Source organism: Equus caballus, chromosome 3 (genome assembly GCF_041296265.1).
Source record: "Equus caballus isolate H_3958 breed thoroughbred chromosome 3, TB-T2T, whole genome shotgun sequence".
Taxonomy (NCBI): domain Eukaryota; kingdom Metazoa; phylum Chordata; class Mammalia; order Perissodactyla; family Equidae; genus Equus; species Equus caballus.
In genome coordinates, this window is record NC_091686.1 from 25,800,001 (window position 1) to 25,824,490 (window position 24,490).

General features: G+C 39.7%; 2 protein-coding genes across 3 annotated transcripts in view; one reads left to right on the forward strand and one right to left on the reverse strand.

Moving 5' to 3' along the window:
- SYCE1L (synaptonemal complex central element protein 1 like) overlaps positions 1-18,588 on the forward strand; it is a 120,407-nt gene extending 101,819 nt beyond the window's left edge. Inside the window, exon 12 of the transcript XR_011437408.1 lies at positions 16,816-18,588. The gene's annotated coding sequence lies outside the window, so the exon portion shown is untranslated. The remainder of the gene's footprint in view (positions 1-16,815) is intronic.
- The window catches only part of ADAMTS18 (ADAM metallopeptidase with thrombospondin type 1 motif 18), a 125,188-nt gene that overhangs the window by 27,937 nt on the left and 72,761 nt on the right, over positions 1-24,490 (reverse strand). For both annotated transcript variants that reach the window (XM_023637361.2, XM_070263130.1), the window contains 6 exons: positions 19,752-19,847; positions 15,585-15,733; positions 9,720-9,892; positions 6,253-6,383; positions 5,326-5,449; positions 4,346-4,590 (listed from right to left, as the gene is read on the reverse strand). In XM_023637361.2, coding sequence (XP_023493129.1) covers positions 4,346-4,590; positions 5,326-5,449; positions 6,253-6,383; positions 9,720-9,892; positions 15,585-15,733; positions 19,752-19,847 — 918 coding nt within the window. The remainder of the gene's footprint in view (positions 1-4,345; positions 4,591-5,325; positions 5,450-6,252; positions 6,384-9,719; positions 9,893-15,584; positions 15,734-19,751; positions 19,848-24,490) is intronic.

Sequence of the window (24,490 nt, forward strand, 5' to 3'; positions counted from 1 at the left end):
CCATGCAGGATTTTTCAATTTGGAAAGAAGATTCTACTCTTTACTTGAATGAATGAATCTTACTATCGGATGTCATTTATTGAATAAATTTTTTTTGAGCGTCTACAATGTCCCATGTATTATGCCAGTTTTGGAAGTTATAAAGATGAGTAGGTCATCTTTCTACTAGTGTAGGGTTTCAGGTGCTAGAGATGTGCTTCAGGACAGTGCTAGAGGATGTAGTGGAAGACATTAGTTTAGCCCGGGGAAATCATTTTGCAAATGAGAAAATTGGGACCCAGATAGTTTAAGTGATTCATGCAAAGTGACATAAGGAGTGGAAGAGCAACCCACAGTGCCAACTATTTATACAGATGCTCCCTGTTCTAACCCACGTTGCTTCCAAAAAGAATGGGATCCACATACTAAACTCTCTCTTTACATTCTTTAAAGATCTGAGGCTTGAACATTTGGTGACATGATTTATGACTTAACCATTTGTGTATCTCCAATGCCTAGTGCAGGGCTGAGCAGTGAATGGGCACCCAGCACATGTTTGTTTAAATTTTTTACCAGATATGGAGAGGAAGTGAACAGAGGAAAATTGCTTTGAAGGTAGTTACCTAAATCAATACATACTAAGATGGTTAAAGATAACTGGCTAAGATATTGGAAGGATCTGATGAATATGTATAAATGAGAGAAGAGGAGGGACATTATCCTCATGATGACATCCTCATGTGTTTTAGCAAACAGACCCTTCTGTTGAATTTTACGCTATAATAAGACCTTAGTGAACATGCTGTAATTTTATGTGGCCAAGAGAGAAAGTGCTTTCTTTCATAGACTTATACTTTCTGTGGATGGAACGGCATTTTTCATTTTGGTAGGTTCCCACACTTCGATTTCAGCATCCCACAGGATTGTAAAACACATTCAACATTTTTATATTGGAGTGAACATATTTTTGGCTCCAAAAGTATTCATTTTGGTTCAATACATAGTTGTATGGAAAGGCATATGAACTTTATTTAACTTCCTTTAAAGAATACAGTCATAGACTTCTTGGATACTGATATATAGTCCAGTTCTGGAAAAATATAACTTATTGCTTATTGTCATTTTAACTTTTTTGAAATCACTGTGTTCTATCGATTTAGGAGAAGTACGAGCACCTGATGAAAACTGACCTGAAATTTGATGATGTTCTCCTGAGAGCAATAAAATATAAATATTAGAGTCATTAACCTAAATTCCTTTAAAAGATAAAATAAGCATAATACTAGGTTACTGGATTTTATTTTATTTTTTAGCTCCTATTTGCAAGTTTTGAACAAAACCGTAACTCCTTTAAAAATACAAGCAAGCCATGTCCAATAATTCACGCAAGGCTCTCCCCAGACTGTTTTCAGACAGGTCACATTCCTAGGACATTAATTTAAGCTTTCATTGATTCTATAAGGGGAATGAGTACATAAAGTGGGGCTTTGTAAAACAATGGCTAAGCGAATGTGACCCTACTCTATTGTGGCGAAATTACGATTCGTATTAACAGACATATTGATATAGTTCTTATTTCTATTTATGTAGTAGAAAAACTTACTTTAAAAAATATATTATACATATCCAATGGAACCTTGGGAAGCCTTAATATTTTTATAATTTTATTTAGATCTATCCAATATTTCCCCTTACATTTTAATTGTTTTTCTCAAGGAGCTCTCTGTATTTGCAAGGAGATGGATGAAACTGACCAACTTTGGAGGGTCCATCACCCACTGAGGCTGCCCTTCCATTTCTCAAAAATAGCTCCTAAACATGAGGAAAAATTGTGGCCCTGGGGAACAATCCAAAGATTTAGTTTTAGCACTGAATAATGTCGGTGAACAAGAGATGAAGCTGTGCTTAGATAAGGCAAAGCACAAATAAGAATTCTCAGTTTGAGGCTGGTATCATGTTCAGCAACAATGTGTCAATTATCTGGTTAATTTCATCAACACAGACAGCGCCAGGGGATATTTCAGGTTCTAAAGATGAAAGTAAGAAGAAACTCTGTTATTCTGCTTTGCCCTTTCCATCATTTCTTGTCTCCTTCTTTGTTGTGGTTTTCCTGCAGATAATATATGTTTAACAGCAAACCTTAAGTCATGAACAGAACTGTGAAAACCTACTGGAATAGTTTCTTGTTTATGAACAAAATGAGAGAGAAACAACAACGACAAAAATGGCTGCTCATCGTGAAGTAGTAAAACCTGTATTCCCCATCAGCAACGATTCACACTCTGTTCTGACCGCCCATGGCAGACCCTGTGAGAGGCAGCTGGCCCCACTTCCCCATCCGGGTCATTTTTCAGCCACGGAACTTGGTTTGTGCACGTTTGCTTAGAGGTGGATCAAAGGCCTCTTGGTGAAACTGATGCAGCCATGTTGCTCTAAAACTGATACCTTGCAAGCTAAATACACCTCTCTAAAGAAAATACACTTTTTCTGAAGAAAGGGGAAAGATGTTTGCTGTTCAGATGCTTGACAGAAAAGAAACAGAACATATACATTAAAGGAAAAGTTGGGGGAAAAAAATCGAGATCTTTAACTGGAGAGTTCAATTTCTATGAATTAGGTTTAATTAAAGTGTAATTGCAGGGGCTGGATTTATTGCTGAGCTCAGAACAATCCTAACTTTAGTTCAACTCGATTGAGGTTCCTGTTCTCATCCTCTGAAATGAAAACCCTGGAAGAGTTGGAAGAATCTTTCCTTGTGACAGCTTCTCTCAGAATAAGTGAAGTGAAATCTTTGAAGGCTCTTCTATCACACAGAGGTGATAGGACCTAGTATCTCAAGTTCACAAGGTAATGGGAAGTCAACTCCCACGGTCAAGGTCTAAGGCCCAGGTGTAAACTCAAATATCTACTGGGGCCAGAAATTCCTTTTTCTTAAGAAATGTCAAAATCTATATTTTTATAAGAAATCACCTGATATTAAGCCATTGATCCATTTTGTTTTAACATGATGAAGATTTGGGAGCTGGATTTTGTCTGTGGTCACCAGTTTGCTAACTATGGTTTGAGGTTTAGATTTAAAAATATATGTGATATGCTCAGAAGACAAAATGATGATAATAGTCACAAACATTACACGCCATATACTCTGTAAGCATTGAGCTTATCCTAAATTATCCTTCTGATAGCGCTAATAGTTAGCCAGTATTGTTCGCCCATTTTTACAAATGTGGACATTAAGTGAAACAGAGGCTAAGAAATTTGCCCAAGTTACAGAGCTAGTTGGGAGTCTGTACTTCTAACCATACTAAGTGTACAACACATAACTCAGAACCCAAAGTTACACATAGTCATATTTTAACCGTCTTCCACTCATCTTCCTTAGTAAATGTTAAAGACTAGGGCCTCAAATAAAAAAATAATAGTTGAATTAAGCTTATGTTTCCTTTACTTGAGAAGAGCAGAGCAGCATGACTAGACTGTGTGGAGATATCATACTCCTAGGTGGAAAGATCTGGACTCCAGCTCAGCTCTGCTTTTCTCCTAGCTGTGTGATTTGGGCAAATCTCTTAACCTTTCTTCACACTTCTTTGCTTATTTTTCTGGCAAGTCAGTGAGGTAGGTTTTCCATCCCAATTTTGTAGGTGAGAAGTCGAAGCTCAAAACGACTAACGTGAGTGCCTGGTCACATAAATCCTTAGTAAGTGGGAGCCAGCGTGACTTCTCCACGATCTGAAGCAAATCACTTGCTTCTGAAAGTCAGTGATCAGCCCCATTTTACAAACTGGAAAAAGCAAACTCAGAGACATTATGAGAACCAAAGAAAATGTACACATGATAATTGTCTGGCAGAGTCATGTTGGCTCTTTTTATTATCGCCATCATTACCCATGAACTTTTTTCTTTTCTTACCTCTAAGGAAACAATGACCCACAGAATTAAGGTGGTTTGCTACAAGTAAAGCTTCCTTGAAGTTCATGTTCTTTCTACCGTATCACTGCCTCCTAGGCCACTCGACCTCTGTGGTGAAGAGCTATAATGGACCATCCAAATGGCAGGCATAGACAACCTAGAAGAATGCCCGAAGTACTCCTCCTACACTCCTTAGCATTCCTGACAGTCTAGTGTAACAGTGAAAGGTTGGCATCTAAACATGAAAATCAACGCATTCTCTTGGAGACCCATTGGATTCCTGCTTTCTTCCCAAAGATGGAGTCGTTATCTTTTCCCCTTTGCACTTTGAAATTTAGTCAACTAGGAAACAAATTTGAATGAGAAGGATTGGAGTTCTTTAAGCTGGCTCAAATTGGGGTCATCACTAGAAATTTAGCAAGAGGCATTGAGAACTGAATGAACAGAAGGGGCTTACTTCAAAGACCAGCGTCTCATTTGTGGGTCCTGGCGCATACAGACGTTCCGGGCGGTTGAAGGCCCGCTGGTATTCAAACACGGTCCCAGCAAAGGGGAACTCCCCAGGCCAGTCGATGCTCCAGCCCCCTGTGAGGTAATACTTTTGACTGAGGCTTCGGACTGCGAGGTAACTGGAGGATATCTGTAGTTCCTGGATTTCAATGCTTCGGGCCCCCGCTGGAATGATGACAACTGGATAATATTCTAAAAGGAGAGAACACAACATTTTTGCTTTCCACATTGTGCACAGGAGAAAGGTGACCAGAAATGCCCAGAGACATGTAATGTCTATTTTTATAGAGTTGGGTTTTAGAATCATTAACTGACATTCATTTCTACTCTTGTGAAGTGAAAATGATCAATTATTTCATTTTCCAAGTGGTAGGAACACCAGAGAGAGAGAGAAGATGTACATGCCTTTCCCCAGCATGCGGGTGTGGACAGAAAACACTCTTCTCCTTTCCAGAGCAACAAAGGCCACAAAACTCAAGAAAGCTTTTTATTTTTAATCTACCTGGAAGAAATGCAAAGCCATGTATTCTCAACAGCAATATTCAGAGAAGTTTAATTTTACTCAAGATGTTTAGACAATTACTCCAAATATTCATCTAATGTGAGTGTGGATCATTTAAGTTTCATGATAAGTTCTTTGTTTAACAAATGTACATGGGGCGTATGACAGCCTGGGCAGCATATTAAAACTGCAAAGAAGAAAGGCGTTTTTAAATATACATCTCTGAGCCGTATGTCCTGGTGAGACTCCTCACACTGTGAAACCATCTATCCTCCGGTGCTCTTGCACAAGTGTCAAAAACCATCATCTTCCATGTGTCAGGTGAGTTAGTAAAAGGCTCGACCATACTTAGCATGACTCAAACTCGTTCAGTGGCAAAGGGTGTGTCCCACTAGTGCTGGCAATGAAACAGCAGCATCTCGTACCATTCGCTTTGTGCTGGTTGAGGTACAGGCCTTTATAAAACTTGCAAGTTGAATTATCACCTTTGCAGACACCACATGCATCCAGGACTGCTTTTGAGCCAAGTTCATGATCGCACCCCACTGGCTGTGACCAAAAAATAAATTAACAAGTGAGAAAATGGAAGATCATAGAAGCCAATGGCTAAGACTAACTGAAAGGTACCTGGTTTTCTGTAGTTACAGGACATTAGGAAGGTAGCACAGCTTTCTGGTTAAACGTACAGTCTCAGGTTCAACTGACTAGGGGTTCAAATCCTTCCTCTGCCATTTCTAGATGCATGATTAGGCAAGTTATGTAACTATCTAAGGCTTAGACTTCATCTGTAAAAAACCCACCATTGCTAGTGGCAGGTGCGCTTATTCTAGCCAGGTCTACCACTGACACATCAAAATGCTGGCCAGCATGCAAACACACACACTCTTAAAAGATCAAAGAGTTCACAACGAAGTTAAAATAAAAGGGAAAATAGAAACCCAAAGAGAAAGGGAAACTAATCAGAAATAAATAGCAGCACTATATCAAAACACATCTATGAGGTTCTAATCATATAGTGAATGTACTTAGTGAGCACGCAAGTTTACTGCTATTATTGACATTCTTATTTAATTTTTACAACTACTGTGTGAAGTGGGATATGTCATCATCTCCATTTTTATACACGGGAAAACGAGTGGAAGCGAAACTGAAGAAACTGGATGAGGGTCATGGGGAAAGTAAGGGGAGAATTTGGAGACAGTGCTCACAGCCAACCTGAAAACGTCGCCCTTTCTCCCTATGGCACCTGCTCTTGTCTGGACACGGAATCTCTTGCAGCCCTTCTCACAGCATGCGTTTGATACGGGGAAACACAAGCACGACCATACATCCCAAAGCAGAAATGCTCTTACTTCACAAATCCCATCGATGCAGACGTCATTTTTGTGCGGGGAGCAAGGGGTCCCATCTTTCACTTTGCCAGACATTGCAAAAAAAAATTCAAAGTTCTCAGCCTTGCAGTACAGTTTACATCGATCTTCCTCTAGAAGCAAAGAGATCGAGAGAGAGGACACGGTCAAGAGGAAATCATAGGAAAATGACATGACTACCACGGGTGAATGAAATTTATTTAGAAAGCTATCATGGTCAAAATGGAAAATGCTATGCACAGTTTTATGTGTGGTGTGTGTGCATGTACATGCATGAGAGCATATGCATGTGGTTTTTAAAAATATGAATCCCATTTAGCAATGCATATCAAATTGCCCTAATATTAATACATAAGAATTTTATTTCTTTAATCCTTAGTAAAAGCCACAACTTGTATGATTGGTGGGTTGTGTAGCTGCCCTCCTTGGAGAGTAAATATTTTAGGCTTCACAGGCACTATGATCAGCCATTGACAGTATACAAATGAAGGCGTATTGCTGTGTTCCAATAAAACTTTATTTAATAAAAAACAAAACAGGTCAGATTTGGCCCACAGGAAATAGTTTGCTGACCAGGAATTAGGACATGGATTACTTTACATATTTTACAGTCTGTTAACAGGAAAAATTTTAGGCACTTTGGAAAAATGGCATATGGTCAATAACGTTTATAAAACATATAAATAATCACGTCATGAAAAGGAAAAGGAAGCAGATAAACTAAACCTTCAGGCTAAAAAAAAAAAATGTAACTTTTATTGACCATTAAGTCCCTGAGAAGTTTCTGGCAAAAAGAAAAGAAAAAGTATTTTTCAGGCAAAAAGAAAAAGTATGATATTTATAGAGCTCTTGTTAGCAGAAAGGAGTATTATGCCAATTTCTCAAATAGAAAGAGCTCTTCTTGGCCATAAATTCCAGATGACGTTTCTCACATGAGACCTTATGTAGGTGACACTGTGCGATATCCCTAACAACAGTTTTACAACAAGTCTGTAAACAGTTTGACAATGGTTCTGCTTCATAAAACCTCTCAATAAAAGACAAAGTCAAAAATGTGAAAGAAGTTCACATGTTATGGTCCAAATATGCATACACGTGGATAGATTAAAATTTTTTCTCTCACCTAAAAATTTTTTTTAACAGCAGCTGTATTTAACACCCCCTACTTTTTACGTATGACATTAGGGAGCTGGAGGACCTATATACCCTCTCTTTTGTCTATCATTCCCAGGAATTAATAAGTTGTGTAAAGTTCAGTTTTTCCAGCACAGATTCCTGGGCAAGTTTACAAACTAGTCCATTAGAAAGAGGAAAAAACCTCATTACCGTAAGTCAAAGACTATCTACATTTATGAATAAAATTCTCCTTGTTCTTCCCAAACTGCATGAATTCACAAGACCTTCAAATCACGGTCAGTCTTTTCTGATTCTAAGTAAGTACCAAAAGGAGCAGAGGGAGGCACAGAGGTCTCCACTTTCCTGTCTCCAACCACTGGGATGCGAGATCCTAAGGCTGGGGTCTCTGTTCTATTCAAAGTACTCTCCTCTGCAACTAGCCATGTGTCCCATGCAGTAAGTGCTCAGTAAGCATCTTTGAGTGAATGAGTGGCACGGCATGCTCCCTACTTAGTAAAAACTGCAGTAAAATTAGTGAAAGAACTTTGAAACCAAAAAACATTTTGCAAGTTATAAAATTTATTTGCTTAACCTTCTCCTCATGTCTTCAAGACAGAACCTATTTAAAGGATGATAACGGAACAGATTCCATAAACACTATATTTGAATGAAAGATGTAATGTGGGACAGGCGAAGGAATATCCAAGCAGAAACGGAGTTTTGGAGAAAGAACCGTAGATAAGAAACACAGAATTATGGGAAAATACAACCAAGAGAAAATAAATCTTCAAATGTCAGAATTGAAAGCAGTTGAAGCTATTCTATCTAATTGTCCACTGGACTCTGTTGTACAGCATCCTTCCCAGGTAACTACTCAGTTCCTGATAGAATGCCTCCAGTGATGGAGATCTTATTACTCATAAAGGGACACACTTCCATTATGGACAGTTGATATTCATTCATTCATTCATTCCAAAAGTTATAAAGATGTATCAATTACTGTTCTCATATGCTGTAGATACAAGCATACTGAAAATGGACAAAAGCTTCATCCCTATGGAACCTAAATTCTTGTGGGGAGAAAGATAATAAATAAATGACTATACAATATAACTTCAGGCACAGATAAGAGCTGTGAAGACTAAAGCTGGCTACAGGTTCAAAGAATGACATGAAGGACAGATACTTTGGGTAGGCCGGCAAGGAAGGTCTCTCTAAGGTGATACGGCTAGGAAGTTCTTAGCCCTTGAATCTGTTCTCTGAAGCAATTTCAAACAAATCGAAATCCCTTCCTATTCAATATCTCCTTAAATTCTTGAAGGTCACTATTTTCTTTTCTACAGGAAACATCTAGAGATCCCTCATTGCTTCCTCCTAGACACAGATTTCAGAATTTTCATGTCTGTCTTTGTGCTTTGGGACAGTCATGACCCAGAAAGAGTTCAGGGCTCCTGCAATGACTGGTCTGGCATTGAGTAAAGTTGAACTGTCATCTCCTCTGATCTGGAGGTGCCACTTGTTATATTGATGTCTGTCTCTAATTACATTAGCTCCTTTATGGTTATTGATAACATAGATTCTTGTTGAGCTTTTGCACAGCAACAGCCTTCAGTCTTATTCTCATCATATTTATCTTTTTTTCAAGGGAGGGTGGTTGAGTTTTGATAAAGCAAGTGAACCGAAATAAGAGAAAGCAAACAACTAGAACAGTGACAGCTTATTCTGCACAGGTAATAGAAAGTACATTAAATTTGTATATTGAAACCTAAGTAAATGTTTTGATGCTTAGCCCAAATAAAAACAAATTAGTTTAAAAAGTAAAATACAAGCCACTGCTTTAAGTTATAATAGGAACCCAGTACAGGGACACTTTTCATTCATGTGGGGGGGGGGGTGGTGTGTGTGTGTGTATACACACTCTGCAAACAGACCTTTCCATGCTTGTAATCATCTCACATGTCAGTTACTGAGTATGGTGTCTCTATGGGGCATACATGGTTTCATAAGCTTTGGTCTAGACAATTCATACCAATTTCAATTAACATCCCTGAGAGACTTAATTGCTGAAATGTCAAAGTTAAATTTAGAAACATAAGTACGTTCCAAACACATGAACTTTTTGGCTTACAGATGTGGGAGACAAGGGGTGAAAAAGAAGCATGGAAAAATAAACAAAACCTATGGAACTGAATGAAAAATTGGGCCAGGTTGGGTCTGGGAATGAAAAGGTAAACATTGAAACTCTTTAATATAGACAGCAACTTCTTCTGTGTTGTTCATTCACATGACTGTCCTCATTGAGACATATCTGAGGTTCATAGAGATCAAATTACCTTCCACTTTCGTATACGGTTTCCACTGGTAGAACCATCCACGGAAAGGTTTGCCATTATATTCTGCACACTGCTGGGCTCGAAAATCCAAGCTATTTTCACTACAGGGGTTAATGTTGCACAGTTGATAAATACGGCTAGAACCTGGACAGAACTTGCCACCATACTGAGGCCTAAAATAAAATTAAAGAACTTTAATGTCAGCAATCAAAGGGCTTCCTATTAGTCACAGGCAGTAATATATGGAGGGTCAATCCAGATGAGCATTATCACAGTGTGTAGAGTGTACACAATCTATTATAAGAATGAAAGTATGTAGCATACAACTTGCCATGTCCCTTCTTGTATCCATGGCAGACATAACTAATCAATCAGGGATTTTTCTTTCTTTCAGTACTTTTTTTGTGTGTGCAGTACCTGACATGGCCTCAAAATCTTTCTCAACACAACCCTTAGGTAGCCACTATCCCTGCTCATTAATTGGAATTGGCATGTTAGATCAAACATTTGCCATCTCTCATCCAATTTTTACATTAGGACAATTTACTTAAAGACTGATGAAAGCATATTCTTGACATTCATAATGTCACCTCATATGTTAGCAAATCTATAAATACACCTAAACGTTCTATTAATGTAGATATGTGCTTTTGCGCCACACACACAAGCACGCACACCCCATATGTTGGCATTAAAGCTCTTCAAATGCAAACCCAAAGTACTCTCCAGCTTTTCTCCCATTCCTGAACATTCTCATCGTCTTCCTACGGCTTGCCATGCACCTGGCTGCTACGTAGATGGCTGCTACATAGAAAGTCAGGGCACTGAGGAGAAAGAGCGGAAAGCCCCATTTGACATGTTTTCCAATCCAGCTTTATCAGGCGTTGAGCTGATATTTTGAGTATTGTCTGCCTCGTGTGTGTTTTATTCTAATTGCTTCTAAACTGCAAGGAAAAACATTCCCTTGTTTTTATCTGCATTATCACTTTTTAACGTTGCAGGTAGCCTAATCCTTTCCTGCCAAGCACAATGGGAAATGGATTTCCAGAGTAGGGAATCTCATTAGAACATAAATAATTAGGATCTAATAGCAAGCTCTTTAAGATCTTGGTAGGTAGACTGTAAAAACCAGGAAGGAAAATAAAGAAAAAAGGAGCACAAACCAAACGGAAAATAATCAATAACATCTTAGCCAGCTTACTCCGGGCACAACACGATGGTTTCTTTTCATTCCCGCTTTTTTGTAGTTTTCTCCAAAGGCTAAAACGCTGCTATGGATCATCTCATACAATTGAGCTTTGGCTCAACGTAAACATGTAACATGAAAGAAGGCTCCAGGTTAATAAATTTGTGTGATTAAAATTCCTTGTCTCTTTAGGAAGCACAAGAATGCCATAAAACAGCCCTGGATTTGCTTCAGCATATTTGACCAAATCCTCCTAGAACTGAGTGCTAAAATGGATTCAACAGAAACGGGAAGTGTCACACTGCCAGAAGGAGAATTTTTTTGCTATTTCAAAACATTCTGGAGCAACTAAAACATCCAGCAGTCACCGTGCTAGAGCAAGTCCCTGCAGACTTCTTAAATCATTATCTAAAAAGCATTTAGAAAAACCTTAAAGGGCCATACGATAGCCTTACAATTCCTGGTCATCTTTCCAAGCATATTTAAAACTTTCTTAGGAGGACCTTCTGTCTGAGATTTTACAAGTCACCTTAGTTTAGACTACTCAAGTTCAATAAAGTGAAAGAGGACCACATGTGGTACCTTTTCAACTCAGAAACTGTAACAAGGGAAAGACCTTAAAACTTGTGTAAGCCATCCCCTCATTTATAGATGAAGCGAGCTCACAAAACTTGCTGAATGAAGGTGACCCCGCTAGAACGGGAGCAGAGCTAAACCCGTACCTTTGGACTCTGCAGGACGCTGTTCCTATGCCACTCTGCCTGCATTTAACTGAGCTAGGCAATGGGAGCCGAGCATGGAAGAGGAAGAGAGGAACGTGCAATGGTTAGGGAGCTAGCCTTTTATAATAAGGCAGATCTGCACCGAAACACTCCCTGCCTCTTCTCAGCCTATCTCTAGGCAATTTTATTTAACCTCCTGATCTGAAGTGGTGGCAATCATGACAATTAACTGAGATAATGTTTGTAAAGAACTTAGGGCAGAGTTGAGGGCAGTGTGGCACAAATAAATTATAACTACTTTTAAATACTTTCTACTTTTAATGACTGGCAAGAATTTGGACTTTTGCATCAAATCCCTAAACACAGGGACACTTTTCTGCAGCTTTAAACATGAGAGTTAGGATTTAAACACGAGTGTTAGGTAGAAAATTCTACCATGACATGATATGATAAGATTAAAAACAAAATATGATAAGATTAAAAACAAAAATATAAACAGTCAGAAAACAAGTGTCTTGGTACATGATTTTGTCCTTATATTAGACTACTACAAAGTATACTCATATTTGCCTCTGCCTAATTTATCAAGTCCTGACTACAAATGGTTATAATATTGGCTGGCTAGCAGATCAGCAGAATCACCTGGGGAGCCCTGTTAAAAAAAATAGATAGGTAGGTAGATAGGCAGACTCCTGGGCCCCTCCACAGACTTTTTCAATAGGAATATATGATGGGGAGGATCCAGAAATCAGTGTTTCTTAAAGCACACTGGGTGATTCTGATAATCAACTGAGCCTAGAAATTACTGAGTGAAAAACGGGCCAGAGATTTGATTCAATTTTTTTTCTAGAGCTATGACTCTAGTGGTATATTATTCTTTCTCAAATACACTCACATTTTAGGAAAGTTCTAGAATGCCTTAGCGTGTTTAATTTTTGCTATTTTAATTTCACTATTTTAATTTTTGCTATTAATTTTCTTGAACCGTGTTTCTAGGAATTTCCCTAGGTTCTCTTACAGTGTAATTGAATCACCAGGCAACCGGAAAAAAAGGTCAAAGGATTAAGATTACGGGATCTCGGTCTGACTCTACCGTTACCAGCATAGTGAGCTGGGCATGGGTTGCTGCCCTGTCTCTCCTGGTCATCTACTTGTCAAATAACTGGATTAGACTACAGGTTGCAACTCATGGATCTGTTCTAACCTGATTTGGAGCAAATGCCTGGAGAAGTGTTTGGAGAACTTTCCTGAGCCATAAAAGGCTCAGGAGAAAATAGGCTTTGATCAATAACAATGTCTGCCACGGACACGGGAAAAAGAAGATGGGCCATGTGTGCCTGGTATTGGCCATTCCAGAACCAGATAACCTTTAAACTCTTTTGAAGCTGACAAGTTTGATAAATCCACGAATCATCCAGGAATAATTCATTTTTTAGGAAACAAAATACGTTCTGGGAAAACCATCATTATGTGAAATAGAAAGCTCACACTGCTTCTCACGTGAGAAAATGAAAACAGTTAGGCTGCGTGATGCAAACAGACCAAATGTTCAAACTGAAGCAAGAAAGAAATCAGTAACTTGAAACAGGGAGAAAAAATGGCTTTACTGCAACAAAGCGAACTAAGAACAGAAAACAACTCATTCAGCTGTCTTGGGATAGCACATCATTTATTTATTTGTGACTTCACGCATAATTAAAGCAAACCGTATCCTGATTAGCCTTAATCTTGTTTGAAATGATAAAACTGCACCAAGTGGAACTACTTTAGTGATTAAGCCTTTTATGAGGCATCTCTAAAATTACAATATGCTATTTCCATGAACAATGCCCTATTATAATGAGAGTTCTCCATCTCACAGATATGAGAGAGGTTTTAATTTAAATCTCAGGGGCATCATTCATGCACTTTACCAGCAGAGCTATTAAATTAGGTAATCTCTTTCTTTCCTGGGAAAATACTGAGATTGTAAAATGTTGTGATGTATGAAAACCAGATCCATGAAATATGCTGCAAAAACGAAAAGCAATGATTTTAACAATTCTGTCCAAGACACAGGCTACATTCAAAGGAGAGGAGGGTGATTTTATTAAGCTGGTATAAACTGTAAATGCATCACCGGCCTCCCTCTCATTATACCCAGTTCCTGAGTCTGATTAGAGCAGAGAGTCACCTGGGGATGACTCTGCCCGCTACAGGACACTTGGCAACGTCTGGAGACATTGTTGGTTGTCACAGCTTGGAGGCTGGTGGGGAGGGAGAGCCATTCTACTGGCGTCTAGTGGGTAGAGGCCTGGGATGCTCCTAAACATCCTGCCATGTACAAGACAAACCCCCACCACAAAAAATTTTCCAGCCTAAAAATGTCAACAGTGTCGAAGTTGAGAAATCCTAGATTAGCCTGAGATATCCCAAAGAGTGCCTAAGAAACCACAGAGTATCTCCCAACCCCCCCCATTTCTTTTGGAACAAATTGGCCTTTTGATCCAGCTCAGACTGCTGACTCAGATGAAGGACAATTTGTCTCTTTTCCTTTTGCTCGTTTCATTATTTATTTTAGTTCTCAATCTACCAGACATTTGTGCAATGCTTATAATATACCAGGCACTTTTTTAAAGCACTTTACAAATATTAGCTCAGTTGATGGAGGTACTGTCATGATCCCATTTTTTGCAAATGAGGAATCTAGAGCCAGGAGAGTAAGTTGTCCATGGCTAGCTAGGAAGTGGCAGGCCAGGAGGCAAACCCAGGTTATGGGGATTAAGAGTCTGTGTTCTTAACCTCCATGCTATGCACCACTCAAATCGTGTTGTAGAATTAGATCACTATTTTCCAAGGTCCCATCACATTCTTCTCACTCCATCACATTCGCCAAAGTTCAGTTGCATCAGTACGGGTTCCCCCCACTGCTTCTGAGGGCTGGCCCTCTGTTACCCAGTGTTCCTGGTGAGTTTAGGATAAAGATGATGAAAACCACATGGACCCAGGCACCTTTTGCTGGATGTCCATTGGATGCTCCTCAGTGTGTCAGACATTCCACAGATGCAATTTCTAATCCTCCCCAGACCTTCAGAGGCTGGTATTCCTATCTCCCTTCTATACATAAACCCAAGCTCAAAGTTCAAGTGACCTTCCCAAAGCCACACAGTTAATAAGTGGCAGACCAAAGATTTGGAGTCCTATCTTTCTATCTCTAAAAGCTGGCCTCTTTCTACATCACCATGCCTGTCAGGAAATATACATCTCCCATGTGCTTCATGTATCTGATTAGAGCACATAAAAGTAACACAAAACCACCTTCATTTTCACAGAGCACAGACCACAGTTCAGAATCTGGTACAACTAGACCAGAGGGTGCCCACAGGTGACCACGGGCCAATTTCAATCTGTAGATGCACTGATTAGTGCTCACAATGTTTTATTTTTTTAAAGAAAACTGAATTTGTTGTCAATATTTTAAAAATTGGGAAATTTCACACAAAACATCGTTTGGGATTTTGGTTTCTCTTGAAAAGGCAGGCAGATCTGTCGACATGTGTGGATGTGCATTCCTGCAAGGCAAAAATCAGCCTCCTTTCTCCAGGTCATCAGTTAGAGACACACACATTCTACCAGCCAAGCTTCTCTGTTCTGGAATATCACAAGCATTTGGTTGTGTGACTGTGTTGCCCTCATTTAGATTCAGAAAGTAGCTCAGACGATTCCTGGAGTCCTTGATCATCATATTCACCCACAGAATAACTCCTTTGCTGTTTTCCAGTTTCTGGCCACCATACCTCCCCCCACCAGCGCATATAACCTTCACATGCAAACAGTAAAATTCTAGTTGGCTGCTATTAACTGGAGGGAAGAAAGGGACACTTAAGAACAGTGTCTAAGCAAAACAAAGCAAAAACAGTACATTAGGGGGCTGAAGGTTAATGCCTTACACATACTGACTTTCTGTCAGAGCCTTACTTGGGGTTATTGCAGTGTCTCTCTTGATACTTGACTCCTCCACCACAAGTTCGGGAACACTCTGACCACTTCGACCAGGCAGACCACTGGCCGTGGATGGGCCGGGGCCCATGCTCCCCAAACTTTACACACTGGCCTTGCCGACACCACTGCAAAAAGAATGCATGACATGTTTCCTGTGAGAGACCACCTGGGAAAGGGCAAAGGGATGCGAACACCTGCACGGGAACAGGAAAAACGAGTCTGCTGGCAAACGGGAGAACGCAGGACACCTTGATGGAATTCCTTCACTGGCTGCACTTTATAAACACCCACTGACTCCACGTTTACTGCATGCATTTTGAAAGGCTGACATCTAGAGGGAAGGGGCATCTGTCACCAACAGAAGGAGTATTATATGCTTTGTGAGCAGTCGACGTGAAATGTTCAGAGAAGATTCCACCCAACAGCCAAGGAAGTTAGTCCAGACAAAGTGACAAGGGAGCCTCCCCTGACATTTAGAAACAATGCTGTTCAGAGGACCGTTTGGATCATTCACTCAAGCAGAACCAGTTTTTAAGATATTAACACCGAACACAGAGCAGTTCTTATGAAACCAAATAGGTTTCCGTCTATGCAAATTGTGCTTTTAGATATCACCCTTTGACCTTTCGTCTGGATGAAAGGTCCCTACTACTTCAGCCCCTCTGATGACTTTGAGGTCTCTGAGTGTTTTCTCTGAATTAGCTCTGGGTCTCCCATGTGCCAATGATCCGCTCAAGCCAGGGTGAGAGTTGTTTTCTGTGCTAACCTCTCCATTTTCGCTCTCTTTGTCATACATTCCAGGCTTTGCTGGTCATCTCTGACCTTGGGGCCTGCATTAGCCTCTGTAGTGGTTTTTCTCCTGCGGTGCTTTTGTTATGAGCAAGTTCTGCATGACTTAGCGTAACTACACACTTTCCTAAAAGCCTCTGCAATTAGATCCAAAGGGCTGGGGTTTGGACGGTGCCAGGTTCTGCCGAGGAGGAGTAGGGGGGTTCAGTTACAGAATTATGGGGAGGTTGTTTGACTTTCAAATCTTCACTCGTCCCCCGGGGATCCATTTGGCTTTGTGGCTGTTTATTGTGAGGCCTGGTTGCCAGTGCGCTTTGTTGAGGTCAAGATATTGCTTCCTTTCTGCAAATTTTTGCCATGTGCTGATTAATTCTTCAGTTTTTCATTTCTCTTTTCCCTGGATTAATTGCCATTTCAGAGTTTGCACGAAATCATATAACATTGTTGAGAACTTTCGGGGGAAAGCAATCGGTCATTTGAGGATTTTGTCTACCACAAGCACGAATCTGAATCTTCCCTACCAAGAATCCCGCGGATTCTCCTGGACTGAGCACCGAGCTCAGTGGCTGAGACGAAATAACAACAACAAACAACAGCGAAGCAGGTACAGTTATTAAGCTGCTTCTATGTGCCCCAAATGGGACGGGCGGGGGCAGGGGCGAGGACTTCACGTGCACTATCTAATATAATCCTTGCCAAGCCTTCAGGAGTCAATAACTACTTTCTGGATGAGAGAAATTGACCAAAGAAATACAAACGAACTTGCTCAGAGTCACACAAGCTACCCAAGTGGCTACACAGCCAGCTGAGACTGGATTTAAACTCAGTAGCTGAAGGACGCATAGACTTCTCACCTCAGAGGCAAATTGCCCACTAATGTATCTTAACTCTAATCTAATTTCTTTCTTTAGAAATATCATTTTTAGATCTTTTCCAATCCTTCAATTAATACGACTTTTCTTTTATTTCAGTATTCATCCTAGTATTGGATTAGGGGCTGACAGATTATCTACTGGGCTTTTTTAATCAGTATAGAAATCAGGACTATATAGGAATATACGCACATACATGTACAACCTGCATGTAAATATAAAATTATACATGTAAAATATAAACTATATACATATATAATTTTATCAGTCTATCCATATATATTACTATCCATATATAATTTCACATCAAGTGGCCATGACTTGGGCAAACATCTTTTATGCTAACACACATAAACCTTTCTTGCCTTGCACACATAATCTAGATAAAAGTACGCAGCTTTCACATCTGCACATGTTTACTGAACATTCGTGGTATAAATATCACTGAAGGACCAGGGACTGGAGAAGGATGGGGAAGGATTAAGTTGGGTTTCAGTCATGAAGAAACAAACCAACAAACCATGGAGCACTATTACTCTGCAAGACACGCAAGATGAAACATGAGTAAGTCATGGCCCTGGCCTCAGGGAGCTTTTGGTCTAATAAATAGCCAATTACACCCCATCGTGAAGAAAGACTCAGAGAACCATATATATGAATGCAGCAATAATTATCCTGGAGTGATGATGGATGGAACTTCTCAGAATGCTTTCTACTGGAGGTGACCTCACAGCTGAGGGCTTTTCCCCAGGATACATAACTAGAGTCTGGTCTTTAAAATAATGAGGTGGGTAGGGGGTGGTATCAAGACATCTGTTTTCTAGCTTCTGGTTTGATTTGTTTCATGTTTTATTAACTGAAGTCTAATCCAGGGACATTTTCATCCCCATGGAATTAGATCCCTGGTGTATTTCTGTAATAAACCTTAGACTTATGCCATTTATCACTTATTTTCTTCATTTATTATACCAATATTTTCTTGTACATTATGTTTAATGTTTTCTTAATGAAAAAAAATACCCATTAACCCTCAAGTTATAAATCTTGATGCTTTAAAAATGACTTGAGCAGTACTTATATTTTCAATTATTCAATTGATTCATTGTTTTGTATCATCGCAGCTAAAACACTCCTATGCACATTTTTAATGAGAATCCTTACTGGGATTTCTTAAGACCAGTAAATCTGATTAAAGATTGCACATAATACCTTAATTTTCAAACTGTTCACTTTCTTTAAAAGCCAAAAATTGCAAATCTTTTAAGAGATGTTAAATAAATGACTTAAATATCAGAAAGTATTTTCTGAACACTCATTTATTTTTGTGTGTCTGTATCTTTGCCTTTATTGTTGGTCTCTCCCTGAAAGTCTCTCCTCTCATCCACCTGAAGAACTTCAATCGAATTCCAACATCCGTCTTGGTGAACCCTCTCATCGTAGTTTACACTAAGTGCATACTGAATCCCAAGCAAGATTCCTTTCTCATTCGTTTGGGTCTTGATAGTAACTAGGTGCTTAAAGAAGATGTGTTTAAAAAGAAAGCTTTTGGCTTCTGCACAGGTTTCCCCACTGGACTGTAAATTCTTGATGACAGAAAACTGAGTTTTATTCATCTCTATAGCCTCAGAGCCTCCTGTCCCCGATATCTAGTTGTCAATAAATTATCATGGAATTGAATTCACTTTAAGTGACTGATGCTTCTATACAGGCTTGTGCTGCCTTGAGAAAGCCAACAGCAGAGATCAAAAAGCCTGTAACATCTCATGCTTTCTCATCATCCAGAGCTCCTCTATCATGGTCTTTCAAAGGATCTCCCTAAATCTAGCTCACTTACTGGCATCTCTCTTGCACCTTTACCTCCAGAATCTTATTGGGAAAGGAGAAGAAAAATAGAAACTCATATATGAGAGTTCTTAATTCAAAACATAGAAATCACCCATAATCTTCCATAATGGTTCTTAGGGTTCAGGATACTTGCCACAAAAAAGACTTTCCAATACAATCTAGATGGAAATGCGGCTTACTCTTTAACAGGAAAGTCACTGCAAGTGATAGGACTCTATTGGGCATTCCAGAAGCCCAGTGATGGATCCTGTGAGGTGAGTGGAGTTCTTGGTAGGGAGGCACAGTCTTTTCTTTGCTACTAAAGGGGACACCTGCTCCATGAGGCTTTTCCAGACTGAGTCAAGATGAAAAGGCAAACAATATACAATGAAACCTATCAGCTCATTGAAATAGAAATCATCTAAAAAAGGAAAACAAAGGCAAAAAGAAAAAAAAAATCTTCTTGAACAATTTAGCCACCTGGGTGATAATTAGCATTGAGTTTTATAGGAACTGCTAAATAATGCTGGCTAATTGAAAGAGAAGTCAGAAAATATATGCAGCCAAGGCATTCCATTCTAAGGTCATCATACAAATAGTTTGGGTTCTACGCTTTATCAAGTTTCTAGAACTAAAAACTAACAAGTATGCTGTTTACCATACTCAAGCCACAAACGGTCCCTTCCGCCGCAGGCATAAACTTGGTCTCACATCTGTGGCCCACTCGGTGGCACCAAAGTGATTTGCAAATGTCCTGAAAGGAAAGAAGGAGCTCATAAGGGTGATGATGCAATAAAAACAAAAAATATTCAAAGCTTTTGTACACAATATTGTATTTTCAGATGGCCAAAATGAGGCAAAGTATCCAGAAAGTAGAGGCTAGTGAAGCTGGTAATAACAAGGTAACTGGGAATATGTTGCAGCAAACGTGTAAGCAGGAGGTTTCTACACAACTCTATATTTGCTCTATTTGTCCGTGTTTAGCAATGACTGGAGATCACAACAGTTAATTTAGAGAACACTTGGCTTGAAACTAAGAGACCCGGTTTATAATAATAACCACCAGTGAAGCAGAATAGGCCAAGACTGGGATAAAAACAAGTCTCATTCAAATTCTTGTCCTGGAATTCCGGGCTGCATGCCCTGCTAGAGGCACGTCATAGACCTGTTGCCTGACATGTTATAGAAGCCTTTTGAGCTGTAGTTTCCTCACCTGTAAAATAGGGATAAAATTAGCCCTTTCCTCTAAATGGCTGTTCTCAAGGATAAATGATGTAAATGACCATCATCACCTTCTTCATCTTTACAGTAATTTCCAAGCATTTACACAATTTAATTCTTACACTAGACCTATGAAATACTTTAACTTTCATGCTAGACTGTATTAGGCAGAATAATGGCTCCCAAGGATGTCACCACGTCCTAACCCCTGGAACTTGAGAGTACGTGAGGTTACATAGCAAAGGAGAATTAAAGTTGCACATGGGATTAAGGGTACTAATCACTTGACCTTGAGATGTGGAGACTAAAATTTCCTAGATGGTCCCAAGGTAATCACAAGGGTCCTTAAACAGGGAAGACAGAAGAGAACCAGAGAAATGACAGTGGGAGGAGCACTAAGAGAGATGTTTCTGGCTTTGAAGATGGAGGAAGGGACCATGAGCCAAGGGATGCAAAAGTCTTCTAGAAGCTGGAGAAGGCAAGAAACTAATACTCTTACAACACCATTTAGTGGTGGATACTAAACCAATTCCTCATATAAACTCATTAGATGAGGAAAATGAGCAAGCTACTGACCCTTTCAAAGCTGTAAAGTCAGACAGCTGGTAAGTGGCAAGGTTGGGATGCTAACTGGCCTGATTCCAGAGCCAGGTCCTTGATCCCTGCTCTGGACATCGATTTGCCATTCACAGATGTTACAAAGCTCTCGACTTCTCCCATTTTAAATAGGAGTGTAGCAGTGGCCTATTATAAAGTAAGGGGACTGAACCAGCTTCCTTGCAGCTCAAACAGTTGAAGTTGCTATTCAGAATGGCATCACTAACGGAATGTCAAAACCATGAAATGTCAAAGTGATTCCACTTTGTTTGCCACATTCTGTTTACAAGGTAGAAATGTGAACACATACATTTTGGGGAAAATATTAACAACCAGGGAGGAAACAAAAATGATTTTTGTGGTCACCCTGAAAATTCAATTACCCAGGCGCCCAATTCCTCAAGCCTTCCAGTTAATGTGGATTTCACGGTTAGAAAATATGGCAAGAACATGCTTAGAAATATTTCACAAAATCATTTTCCACAGGACTGAGAAAAGAAAACATAGGGAAACCAGTGATATGTTCAGTGAGTCTGGTCTTGTCAACCATAAAATCCTTTCCCCTCCAAAAAGAATGGAAGGATATTCAGGACACTGCGTGGAAACATCATTACCAGGAGGGTCCCCAGACATGCCCCACACGTACCATTTCCAAATCTCAAAACAGCTGATAAGACACAATGTGTAAATGTTTCCCATGGAAATGGACCTGCCATCGACAGTAGTAGAAAGCATAAGGCAGCCTTCCAACAAAATCATTCCAGTTCATTATCTCTGTGTGCCCCTATATTGTGTCACCCTGCATGGGGGGAACAAGTTATGTGGGATAAGGAAAGTCTACATCAAAATGGAGGAATGAGAGGTAACCACTGAAACTATCAGCCACAGTTAGAAAGGCTTTCAGAATTAAAGTGTTTTCCTTCTTACAGCCAGGGGAAAGCCATAACTCACACTCATAGCCTATATGGTGGCCATCGAAATGACACTAGGGCAGACCAAAGCAAGAGAGGCCCAGATTCCACAGCCAATGCCAAGCCACGGGGCTAAGGAAAAGGGGCAGCTGGAGAAGACCAGGAAAATAAAGCCAAACACAAAAACACAGGGATTCCAGAGTGAAATCAGACAGGCTGTACGAACATGTTATTTCTTTTGTGGCAAAGCACAGAAGTCAAACGTAATTACAGCCAACTACGTGCTTTGGTGACCATGAGGGCCCTCTGAGAAAGCTCCCTTTCAAAGTAAACAGAAATGGGAGTTTGCACTTTTTTGCTTGTTCTTCCCTCTTTTTTTTCCAGCGTATTCAACTAACTTTTCCTTATCTATAATTCCCTGGACTTAAGTCATAATTTAAGGGAAAAAGAAAGAACCACAGAGACTCCAAGGTCTCCTGTTGTCTGGATGTGATTTTTAAGGAAAAGTCTCAGTGCTGTGCATCATTCTGTCCTGTCACTCGTTGACCATGTTCTTCAGCTGTATTCTAAAGGACGGATGCCCCTTCAAGGGAAACCCGATGTGCTAAAAATGGTAATGGTCTTTGCAAATCAAATTTCATAAAGCACCTCAAACTTAACAAACCTAAAACAAAATTCCCCATCTGTCCCCCAAAGCCTGTTCCATGTTCAGCCTTCTTTGGCTCACTCTATAACTTTATAACCTCAATACTTGTAGTCACTCAAGCCAAAAATCTTAGAGTGATCTTTGACTCCTCTCTTTCTCCCAGATAAGTCTCTCCTGCTTCTTTGTGGAGGGATAAGGGGACAGAGGCAAAATCCTCCACTTTTGGACACTGGAAGTGCTAAAAAAAAAAAAAAAAGACCTGTTAGCTTGGGTTATCCTTGTAAATCCAATAAATAATTACTGAGTATCTGCTAATATGTCAGGTACAGGCCAGGCATTGCAGATATTCCCCATCTGCTGAGGCAAGAGACATAGATAGACAGTTATAATATAGTATCACAAGTTTATGATGGTGTCATATCGGGTGGAGAGGGAGCGAAGAGAAAGTAATGTTTAAATCTTCTTGGGGAAAAAAGGAGGTAATACTTAGAGCTGAGTCTTCAACAACACTAAGAAATGAGTAGATATTTGTCACATGGATGGGCATGCAACATTCTCGGATGGGAGGCATATATACAAAGGCTTGTAGATATGAAAGCAGAAAATGTTTGAAAAACATTCAAGGACATCAATATACTCGGAACATAAGTCCATGGGGAAAGATAATGGAAGTTGGAACATGATGTAATAAATTTAGTAGTTAACAAAGTAGGTGTGATTTAGATACTGTGAAGTTTCTCTTTATCTCCGTTCTTTTATCCTAATATCAAATTCTTTTTCTGAAGAACTTTTTACTGAGGTATAATTGACGTATAATATTATATTAGTTTCAAGGGTACAACATACTGATTTGATGTTTGTATATATTGCAAAATGATCATCACAATAAGTCTAGTTAACATCTGTCACCATAGATAGTTACAACTTTTTTTTCTTGTGATGAGCACTTTTAAAAGATCTGCTCTCTCAGCAACTTTCAAATATGCGACACAGTATCACTAACTATAGGCACGAAGCTCTACGTTACATCACCATGACTTATTATTTCATAACTGGAAGCTTGTACCTTTTCACCTCCTTCACTCATTACAACGTCAAATCTTAAAAGAAGAAGTACATGTCCATCCTGCTATATTTCGCATGACTTTTCCTTCAAAGAAAATGCTCTCTGAGGTGATGGGCCTGAAAATATTCATTAGAATTCAAATACCTTCCCCATAGTTCCTATTCTGCCTCAAACCCTCTTGGTGCATCTATAAATGAACATTCACCAAGCTTCTGCTGTATGATAGTAACTGCTGGCTACTGAGGCACAGAGGACAGGTTGCTCGTTCCTAACTCGTAAAATAACGAGCATTGGAAGCATTGATCAGAGTTTCTTACAGTGCTTGGAGCATTCTGGCAAACAGCATTGATTCACTCAGAGTCAGAGAGCAATTAACAAGGGCATAATAATCAAATGCATGTTCTCCTCAATTGCTATGGAGGTAACCCTCCTCTAGGTCTGTCTAAATAATGTGGGTTATCCCGATGAACAACTCATTTTCTTGAACACTTTGAAAGGGAACAGAGATGAAGTTTGACATGCTGAAGACACAGAACCCTTGAGGTTGGGATGGGAGGGAAGACAGGATAAGTGATGAAAAATAGCCAGCCCCAGGCCCTTGGACAAGGAGGCCACTGTGAGGGAACAGCCAGGTGTAATGGTGACACTACTGTGAAGGTATAAGGAGGAGAGCAAGAAGGAAACCCTTATTATTTATTAAACAGCGCAACTGTACCAAGAGATAAATCCTCACAATTGCCAGGGAAGAACTATTCTTAGTCTCACCTTCAGATGTAGATACAAAAGCTGAGAGAGGTTAAGTCATTTGCCCAAGGTTCTAGGAAGTCATGGAAAAAGGTTTTAAACCCAGTTCTAGTTAACTCCAAAAGCCAGAGATGTGTATGTGTATGTGTGTGTGTGTTTAAAATGTAAGATTGTCTAATTCAGTAGTTCTCAACCTGGAGCATTCATCAGAA